Raw genomic sequence first — 11273 nt, 5'->3', positions numbered from 1 at the left:
CACGGACACGCGCACACACACGCAGACGCACACACACACACACACACGGACACACACACGCGGACGCACACACACGCACACACACGGACACGCACACGCAGATGCACACACACGCACACACACACACACACACACACACATTTAAAAAAAACCTTTAATGTTTGTGAAAGAAGTTTCTTCTGCTCACCGAGAATGCATTTATCTGATAAAAATTACAGTAAAATAGTGAAATATTATTACAATGTAAAACAGCTGTTTTCTGTGTGAATATCTGTTAAACTGTAATTTATTTCTGTGATGCGCAGCTGTATTTTCAGCATAATTACTCCAGTCTTCAGTGTCACATGATCTTCAGAAATCATTCTAATATGCTGATTTGCTGCTCAAGAAACATTTCTGATTATTATCAATGTTGAAAACCGTTGTGCTGCACAATATTTTTGTGGAAACTGTGATGCATTTCATTTTTCAGGATTCACAGATGAACAGAAAGTTCAAAAGAACAGCATTTATTTGAATCAGAAATCTTCTGTAACATTAGAAATGTTTGAAATGTTAGAAATGCGTCCTTGATGAATAAAAGTATTAATTTCATTCACAAAACTGTAGTGTACCTTCAGACATTTTTCTCTATATTATTATAGTTCATCGGTTCATCAGTATTTGTTCAGCTAGTCAGCGTTGAGTTGTTTTAACTCTCTGATTGTGTTGTGTCTGTGTTCAGCCCGTCATCAATAACAGCCCCTGGATGCTGCTGTACTTCATCTCCTTCCTGCTGATCGTCAGTTTCTTCGTCTTGAACATGTTTGTGGGTGTGGTGGTGGAGAACTTCCACAAGTGCCGGCAGCATCAGGAGGTGGAGGAGGCGCGGCGGAGGGAGGAGAAGCGGCTGAAGCGCATGGAGAAGAGGAGGCGCAGTAAGACCCTGCATATGAGGAGGAAGGAGTTTGAGCGTCTCATTAGTCTCTCATCTATTCTCAGCTCAATCCATCTCCATCGTCCCGCTGCTCTCGTTTGCTTCTCTTCTTCTTCATTTTTCTTCATCTCTTTCGCTCTCGTCTGTTATCTATCTATCTATCTATCTATCTATCTATCCTAGCGACATGCTAATCATGTTAGAAACATACTAACAACATGTTAGTAGCATGCTAATCATGCTAGAAACGTGCTACCGACATGCTAGTCACTTGCTAATCATGCTAGCAACATGCTAATCACGCTAGAAGCATGCTAGTAACATGCTAATCATGTTAGAGACATGCTATTAACTTGCTAATCAAGCTAGCGAAATGCTAGTCACTTGTTAGTCATGTTAGCAACATGCTAGTTACCTCTTAATCATGCTAGCAACATGCTAGTTACTTGTTAATCATGCTAGTAGCATGTTAACCATGTTAGCAAATGCTAATCATTCTAGAAACATGCTAGCAACTTGTTAATCATGCTAGCAACATGCTATTTACTTGCTAATCATGCTAGCAACGTGCTAGTTACTTGTTAATCATGCTAGCAACATGCTAGTAGCATGCTAATCATGCTAGCAACATGTTAATTATGCTAGAAAAATGCTAGCAACATGCTAGTAACTTGCTAATCATGCTAGCAACATGCTAATCATGCCAGCAATATGCTAGTAACAGGCCAATTATTTAAAAAAACATGCTAATCATGCTAGAAACATGTTATCAACATCTATCTAAATGTTCAAACTTCAGGCTTTTACAACTGCTTTCAACTTTCAGGCTAGGCTTTCTCAAGCCAACCTAAAGTTTGTCTTGACGAACTTTTTTATCTAGTTATTGTTCATCTTCCCGTGTCGTCTGCTGCTCTCACTCGTTTATCTCTCGTGCTTTTCCTCGTTCTTCTTCTTTTCTTCTTCTCCTGAGATCCTGGGCCACATTTATCACAGCTGACCCCATTGTTTCCTCTTCCTCATTTACATTCATCCATCGCTCTTTCTGTCTGTCTGTCAGTGAAATATCAGCGTGTGGTTCCTGTCAAAGCATCAGCACACAGTAAAAAGCAATGCAGGTGAAATAAAGGATGATGTTAATATTAATAAATGTTCTGTTTGTGTTTAGAGGCCCAGCGGCTGCCGTATCACTCCTCATACAGTCGCGTTCGGCTGATGATTCACTCGTTCTGCACCAGTCATTATCTGGACCTCTTCATCACCCTCATCATCTGCATCAATGTGGTCACCATGAGCCTGGAGCACTACAACCAACCACGGGTGAGCAGCACCGTCACATGACCCGCAGCCAATCAGCTGCTTGCACACTCGCTTTGATTGATTGGTCTGGTTATTTTAGTGTCATTGGAAATACTATTATAGTTTTTATTCATATTTTGATTATTTTATATATTTTCATTTTAGTTAAAGTTTAAAAAATTTTTTTTTCAAATATGTCCATATAGTTTTGTATGTTGGTTCAGGGTTGGTGTCATCTGAGGTCCTCGGATGGGTTGGCATCTTCTCTTCTCAGGTGTTCGGTCATCTCAGATCTTTTAAGGGCTGGATCCAGACTGAAGCTTGTGTAATTCCTAGTTACCTCAGGATTCCCATCCCTTGGCAGAAACAGAGAAGCAAATAGAGAAAAATTAGTGTAGCTGCTATTCAAACCAAGCAAAGAATGATAATGTGCATTTGATCAGATATAACTGGAGTACAAGGTTATGAGAAACATTATGTGAATGCTTGGCTAAACAGATGTGTCTTTAATCTAGAGAGAGTGTGTGTGAATCCTGAACGTTATCAGGAAGGCTATTCCAGAGTTTAGGAGCCAAATTGCGAAAAAGCTCTACCTCCTTTAGTGGACTTTGCTATCCTAGGTACTACCAAAGTCCAGAGTTTTGCGACCTTAGGGAGCGTGATGGATTGTAGCGTGGTAGAAGACTAGTTAGGTACGCATTAGCTAAACAAATAAGGGCCTTGTAGGTAAGTAATAATATTTTGTAACTGATTCGGAACTTAATAGGTAGCCAGTGCAGAGACTGTAAAATTGGGGTAATATGATCATATTTTCTTGACCTGGTAAGGACTCTAGCTGCTGCATTTTGGACCACCTAGAGTTTGTTTATTGAAGATGCAGGACAACCAGCTAGCAGTGCATTACAATAGTCCAGTCTAGAGGTCATGAATGCATCAACTAGCTTTTCTGCATCAGAAACAGGTAACATGTTCTGTAACTTCGCAATGTTTCTAAGATGGAAGAATGCTGTTTTTGTAACACGTGAAATAGAATTTTCAAAACAAAATCAAAAGTTGCTGTCTAATATAACACCCAAATGACTGCAGAGGAAGTAATAGTACATCCATCTAGATGCAAATTGTAATCCAAGAGATTCTGTGTATTGTTTTTTGGTCCAATAAGTAATATCTCTGTCTTATCTGAATTTGATAGGAGAAAATTATTAGTCATCTAATCTTTTACATTTTTAACACACTCTGTTAGCTTAGATAATTTAGAAGTTTCATCTGGTCTTGTTGAAATATATAGTTGAGTATCATCAGCATAACAGTGGAAACTAATCCCGTATTTTCTAATAATATTACCAAGGGGCAACATGTATATTGAAAATAGCAGAGGACCTAGGACAGATCCTTGTGGCACTCCATATTTTACTGGTGATAATCGAGATGATTCCCTGTTTAAATAAACAAAGTTGTAGCGATCGGACAGGTAGGCAGGAAGGAGCACAATTGAGCTGACGTATCTTTTTCTAAAATTTTAGACATAAATGGAAGATTTGAAATGGGTCTGTAATTTGCCAGTTCACTAGGATCTAGTTGTGGTTTCTTAATAAGAGGCCAGCTTGAAGGATTTTGGGACGTGACCTAAAGATAACAATGAGTTATCAATATTGGTTAATAATATTGAGACGTGGTTCTGCTACAGGTAACAACTCTTTCAGTAATTTATAGTTGATATTAGTAATAGGCAGCATGCACGATACAAGGTAGTGATCAGTAACATCATCACTTTGAGGTACAATATCTATTTCAATTCCATGCGATATAATTGCATCTAGCATATGATTAAAATGCAGCAGAAACCTCAGATTTCCTAGTTAAATGTGTATGTTAATGAACTCATTATTTATTCATAAATAGGATGCATGTGCACACTAATTCACAATTAGCATTACATATTCAGGAACACTGTGGGATCTTCTCAGGTTTTTATTATAGTTTTTATTAATATTTTGAATCAGTTTTTTTTTTCACGTTTTCATTTAAATTTGAAAGTTTTTAGCAATTTTGTTGTGTGTTTTTGTAATTTAAAAAAAAAAATATATATAGTTTTTATTAACTATTTCAGTTAATTTTAGTTATCAATTTTCAGTTGTCTATTTCAGTTCAAATTTTTGTTATTTTAGTACATTTTAGTACATAAGTTAATGTTCATTTTATTTCAGGTAATTTTTTATTTATTTATTTGTTTTAGTTATAGCTTTTTTTAACCCTGCATTGTTGCTGTTTTCAATCAATTTTGTTATTAATTACATTTATTTTTCACATTTAATTAATTATGTTTTTGTTGTTATTATAATAATAATTATCATCATCATCATCATCATCAACAACAACAAACTATTCTATATACATAACCTTTTGTCAAAGCTATACTCTGATTGTCATGTCAATAAAGCTGAAGTGAATTCAAATAATATCATCAGTTTGCCTAAAAGAACACCGCGTTCAGATGTTTAACACCATTTTCTTGTGCTCGGCAGCAGGTGTAAAATAGTAAATAATACTCTGAGGAGCATCTACTGTAATCAGAGCGACAGTAAATCTGGAGTAAAGGCCTGTGTTGAGTTTCTTCTCTCTGGTTTCTCTCAGTCGTTGGAGACGGCGCTGACATACTGCAACTACTTCTTCAGCTCCACGTTTGTGGTGGAGGCCATGCTGAAGCTCGTCGCGTTCGGCTTCAGACGCTTCTTTAAAGACAGGTGAGCAGCGTCTGAAATAACACACAGCAGCGCTTCCAGAGGATCTCCGGTTTGTCCGTTCAGTGCCGTGACGATGATTCTGTCTCTGCAGATGGAATCAGCTGGATCTGGCCATCGTTCTGCTGTCTGTGATGGGAATCACTCTGGAGGAGATTGAAATAAACGCTTCGCTCCCCATCAATCCCACCATCATCCGCATCATGAGGGTCCTGCGCATCGCCCGCGGTGAGCATCAACACCGCATTATACACACGCGCCGGGAATTCAGAGATAAAAACGTTAATTTATGCATTGCATTCATTTATTTAAAAATCATTTATGCACTTAAAAGTATGCACTTAGTATTAAATGCAATTTGGACTGAGAAGAACAGTAATTGACTGAGGAGGTTAGTATTGTTTCAAGTGAATCATGTGGATCCATGTGCTTTAAATTTATGTTTTATGTTTATTCAGATGCTCTTTTAATAATCTATAATGTGAATAATTTATAATTGTTGTTTTGTTTCGAGAAACTACTAATTAAAGTATTTTGAAAATATAATAATGTTAATAAAAAAATTCTAAAAAATTCTAAAAAAAATAAAATTAAAAAATAAAATAAAAAAAAATTCTAAAAAAGGCGAAAAGAATAATTGTTCATTTAATTTACACTAATAAATAAATATTATTGGGAGTACATTTTATAATAAAATACTATATCATTCTTTCTACTTAAAAATTCCCATTTAATTCAATGTGTTACTTGCCGTTTCTTTGTAATTATTTGTGAAATTGATGGTAACGCTCAAAGCCTTTATGTATAATGTATTATAAAGGTATTCATAATATATGTTGTAATGCATTACATCTTTTCATAAATAATTCTATCCAAAGCTAAAAATGCAGATTCCTTCTTACTCCTGACATTGGTAGTTTTTGTGTGTTTTAATGCATTATATTTAATGCATACAGTATATATAATGGATACATTTTCTAATATATTATACCTGTGGTTACAATTATTCATGAAATCATTCAGTGCATAATAAGGTGCATGACAAGTAGTAATTAATGCATTAAAATGCCTTTGAATTCATTATATAGAAAGGCTTTAAGTGTTACTAAATATACTAGGACTTTTTGAGTGGAAATCCTACACCAGTTTTTTTCAGTGAAGAAATGGAATAAACAAATGAAAGGGCATAAGCTGAATGAAATGACCCAGTTGTGTCGGTGAGGTAATGTACCGTGATCTGACTGATGCATTCCAGTGCTGGAATCTGTTTTGGAGCGTTTGAGCATTTTTAGATGAAAATCTGAATTGAAATAAAACAAAACACAGAGCAAAAAAGTGTGTGAGCAGTAGTGAAGCAAGAAACACAATCAATCTCAGTCTGATCTGAAACCTCCATCAGCGTCTCTGTCATCTCAGTCCTGCCTCTCGTGGATGTTTCTGTGTGATCCTCATTTAGAGAGACTCAGATTGAAGTCCTCTGAGATGTTTCTGTCTCTCCCGTGACGTTCAGTGTGATTTTGTCTCAATTTCACAGTTCTGAAGTTGTTGAAGATGGCCACAGGAATGAGAGCACTGCTCGATACCGTGGTGCAGGCGTTCTCTCTCTCTCACACACACACACACACACACACACACACACACACACAGTTTGATGATAAAATGACATGATTTTTGTCTGTCTATAATAAATACTCACTTACTAGATGATCTTACTGTTATTTATTTACTGTTTAAACTTATTACTACACTAATTTATTATTAATAAAATGCAATATTTGAAATGAATTTGAATTGGAAGAGTTTATTGACACTTTAAACAATATATAAATTAGAATCTTTAAAAAAAGTTTGCATATGTGTTTGTTTTTTTGTTTAGCATCATATTTGACTCATCAGGCTTTTATGGCTCATATAGTCTGATGCAGTGAGAATATGAAGGAGAAAACACCTCGATTTTATTCAGAGACTCAAACTCAGCAAAAATATGAATTTGCTGCAGATGCTGATATTTATATGATGAAATTCTGATTCTTGTGATGTAAATCAATGAGATCTTTATAAGAGAACAGCAGATACTGACATAAAAGTATCTAAATATCAGTCGTGGCTCTATATCTCCAGTAATAAGATGAGATTGAAATGCTCCAAACATATAATGCAGTGATTGAGAGCTGAAGAAATAAAGGCTCCTCAGAAGATGTGAGATGTTCTGGAGGCTTGTGAAGATCATTCCTCCGCTGAGGAACAGTGAAAGTAAAGCTTCTGGAAACAAACGCTCCTCAAAAGATCCTGAGGATCAGATTTGAGACTCTAAAACATGATTGATGGAGAATCAAGTAAAGCTGAGCTGCTTCAGTCCAGTAAGTGTTCATCTGGAGATATTACTGCAGTTATTCTGACCTTTACTTGATCAAAATCACAGCAGAAAGACACGAGAAGCTCCAGCTGAAGCTGGACGCTTGTACAATTACACTAAAAGAGCTTTGACTGGATAAAACACTCTAAACTATCAATCAGAGACAGAAGGCATGGAGTAGATTGTGTGCAAAAAAGGTGTAACAGCAAATTTTGATTGTCAGTCATTTAGAGGCCTTAGAAATTTGCGTATAAAATCCAGCAGATCCTGATGAGAGTCTGAACAGACAGATTTGATTTCAGCATCTGCTCAATGACGTTCAGTCCTAAAGTTGTAAAGAATCATGGGAAGCGTCTGGCGTGTAAATGAAGCGTTAGACGTGCTCTCATCACGTCGTTTCAAGAGTCATTGAGTGTTCAACACGGCTGTGAGCAGCTCTTGAGTGACACACTTCACACTCATAAACACGTTAAACAGATGGCGTCGATCTACAAACCTCCTTTCGCTGGATTAACTGCCCTGATCATCACACTTCAGTCCTGTAAATGTGTCAACAGTAGCTTAATTCATGTGATTTAGGATCTAGATTTATATAAAACTGCTATGTGCATTTGAGTCACACGTATGTGAGGAATAAAGTGCACAAGCGTTTGTTTTCTCAAGCTCTCGCCGGACTCAGATGGGCTTCCGGCACGTCTAATGGAAATTAATTAACCTTGAATATAAGCAATAAAGCAGCTGTGAGCGCATGACCAGCACAAACCTCACTCTGGGAATTAAATGACTTTGTGTGTGTGTGTTTTGTTCAGGTGGGGAATCTGGGTTTGCTCTTCGTTCTGTTGTTCTTCATCTACGCCGCGCTCGGAGTCGAGCTGTTTGGAGAACTGGGTGAGAGAGAAACACTTCAGTCATAAAGTACCTAATGATCTGTTTGCATATGCATTTTTATCTTTGACTTTGACATCAAAAGTGACAGTAAAGACATTTCTAATGTTACAGAATATTTCTATTTCAAATAAATGCTATTCTTTTGAACTTTCTATATTTATCTGTTAATCCTGAAAAATAAAATGTATGACGGTTTCCACAAAAATATTGGGCAGCACAACTGTTTTCAACATTGTTAATAATCAGAACTGTTTCTTGAGCAAATCAGCATATTAGAATGATTTCTGAAGATCATGTGACACTGAAGACTGGGGTCAAAATGATCAATTTATCTTTTATGCCAAAAATCATTAGGATATTAAGTAAAGCTCATGTTCCATGAAGATATTTTGTAAATTTCCTACCGTAAATATATCAAAACTTAATTTTTGATTAGTAATATGCATTGCTAAGAACTTCATTTGGACAACTTTAAAGGTGATTTTCTCAATATTTAGATTTTTTTGCACCCTCAGATTCCAGATTTTCAAATAGTTGTATCTCGGCCAAATATTGTCCTATCCTAACAAACCATACATCAATGGAAGCTTATTTATTCAGCTTTCATATGATGTATACATCTCAATTTCAAAAAATTGACCCTTATGACTGGTTTTGTGGTCCAGGGTGTACGACCAGCAGCCATGATGCATGAGAGATATTTAGCTGATTTCATGGTTTCTATTTTAGTCGTATTGCACTGGTGTGGATGAAATGACAGTCAAACAGAACTGGATAGTCTTTAGTGTGTTTGTGCTTACAGGACACGCTGCGCGAGTGTCTGCCGGGCGACAGCTACTCGTGTAACACCAGCCTGCAGATCATCTCGCCCATGTACTTCGTGAGCTTCGTTCTGACGGCTCAGTTTGTCCTGATTAACGTGGTGGTGGCTGTGCTGATGAAGCACCTGGACGACTCCAATAAAGAGGCGCAGGAGGACGCAGAGATGGATGCGGAGATCGAGATGGAGCTGGCGCAGGGCGGCCTGTGCTGTCTGGGGCGTCCGGAGCGCTCGACCGGGGCCGATGCGGGCGAGAGGCCGGCGAGAGGCTGCGGAAACAGACAGACGGTTCACACACACGCCAGCACCAGCCAGAGCGGATTGACACCACACAGAAACACACAGGACACGCAGAACCAGAGGAAACTCTACTCACCGGCACAGGTGTGTCTCGCACTCGCTGACATACTGAACACGGGACACAGAGGACATCACAGCCTGTGCCATTTGCTGTAAAGAAACAATCATAACGTTTGACTAAAGTCAGTCCGAAAACATAAAACAATAGATTTTTGAGATTTAAACCAATTCAAGTTTGAGAAACTCCCTCTGACTTAGAATGGAACTGAATGGCAGTCGTGGTGTCATCAAATTTGCATACCGAGTTATGATTGGTTTATAACGTTGACGTTACAGTTACTATAACATTAACTGTAATGATTACTATAACCAATAATTGTATCAATAACTATGATAAATAAATGATAATGAAAAATGTAATGATAACTATGAGTATAATAACCGATACTGTAACCGATAACTATTATAATGACTATAATAAAGATAACTTTAGCTATAACAATAACTATAATGTTACCTATAACTATAACAATAACTATAATTATAACATTAACTTTGATAACTATAACCATAACAATATAACTGTAATTGCAACGATATATTATATATAGGATATATTATATGTAGTTATATAGGACATCACAGCCTGTGTCATTTACTGTAAAGAAACAATCATAACGTTTGACTAAAGTCAGTCCGAAAACATAAAACTATAGATTTTTGAGATTTAAACCAATTCAAGTTTGAGAAACTCCCTCTGACTTAGAATGGAACTGAATGGCAGTCGTGATGTCATCAAATATGCATACCAAGTTGTGATTGGTTTATAACGTTGACGTTGACGTTACAGTTACTATAACATTACCTGTAATGATGACTATAACCAATAATTGTATCAATAAATAAATGATAATGAAAAATGTAATGATAACTATGAGTATAATAACCGATACTGTAACCGATAACTATTATGATGACTATAATAAAGATAACTTTAACTATAACAATAACTATAATGTTACCTATAAGTATAATGATAACAATAACTATAATTATAACGTTAGCTATGATAACTATAATGATAACTATAACCGATAACTTTAAAAACAACAATAACGATAACTTTAACAATGTTAAGTATAAGTCTAATGATAAATTATAACTAATAACTATAATTATAACATTAACTTTGATAACTATAACTATAACTATATAACTGTAATTGCAACGACAACTATAAATATAAAAAGATAGCAAGAAACGATAACTATAATAACAATAACTTTAACTATAATATTAGCTATAATGATAACTATTATCGATAACTATAACAATAATAATATCTTAAACAATAATGGTAACGATAAGTCTAACAATGATAACTATATTGGCGGATGATAACTCTCTGTTTATTTCATAATTGCGCTGTAGTTTTGTCGTCTGCCGCTTTAAATGCTGGAGCTCATTAAAGTCGGATAGATTCTGATTGTCTGTCAATGTTTTTAGCATTTATCATCTGGAAAAAAAAATCCTGGACTTTGCTATTCTCTTAGAGCAGTTATTAAAACTTATGTTTATGGTTATAGTTATCGATCACGGTGTGAACGGACCCTAAAACCTGAACTGACCTCAAGCTTTAAGACTGATCTGCTGTTGCTGCGCAAACACTGAGATTCACTGCAGCAGACGAACATATAGCTCAGATCTGATGCAGTGCTCCATTTGTCTAGTGTGATTTACTGTACTGTAAATGATGAGTGTCATTAGAGCAGGTGTATTCATGAACAGTATCTACTGTATACTGAGATGATAATATTCCCCTATAATCTCACTGTAAACGTTTTGTTTTTGAAGCAGGACAGCAGTGAGTGTGAGTGTGAGTGTGAGTGTGAGTGTGAGTGAGTGTGAGTGTGAGAGTGAGTGAGAGTGTGAGAGTGAGTGAGTGTGAGTGTGTGT

General features: G+C 36.3%; 1 protein-coding gene across 1 annotated transcript in view; it reads left to right on the top strand.

Moving 5' to 3' along the window:
- The window catches only part of LOC107705872 (voltage-dependent T-type calcium channel subunit alpha-1I), a 66344-nt gene that overhangs the window by 46016 nt on the left and 9055 nt on the right, over window positions 1-11273 (top strand). The window contains exons 24-31 of the mRNA XM_016509378.1: window positions 725-917; window positions 2082-2233; window positions 4847-4956; window positions 5048-5181; window positions 6488-6540; window positions 8119-8197; window positions 8863-8885; window positions 9000-9401. Of these exons, the coding sequence (XP_016364864.1) occupies window positions 725-917; window positions 2082-2233; window positions 4847-4956; window positions 5048-5181; window positions 6488-6540; window positions 8119-8197; window positions 8863-8885; window positions 9000-9401 (1146 nt within the window). The remainder of the gene's footprint in view (window positions 1-724; window positions 918-2081; window positions 2234-4846; window positions 4957-5047; window positions 5182-6487; window positions 6541-8118; window positions 8198-8862; window positions 8886-8999; window positions 9402-11273) is intronic.

Source organism: Sinocyclocheilus rhinocerous, unplaced genomic scaffold, assembly GCF_001515625.1.
Source record: "Sinocyclocheilus rhinocerous isolate Xijiao unplaced genomic scaffold, SAMN03320098_v1.1 scaffold1615, whole genome shotgun sequence".
NCBI lineage: Eukaryota > Metazoa > Chordata > Actinopteri > Cypriniformes > Cyprinidae > Sinocyclocheilus > Sinocyclocheilus rhinocerous.
This window is presented reverse-complemented; position numbering and strand designations above follow the sequence as displayed.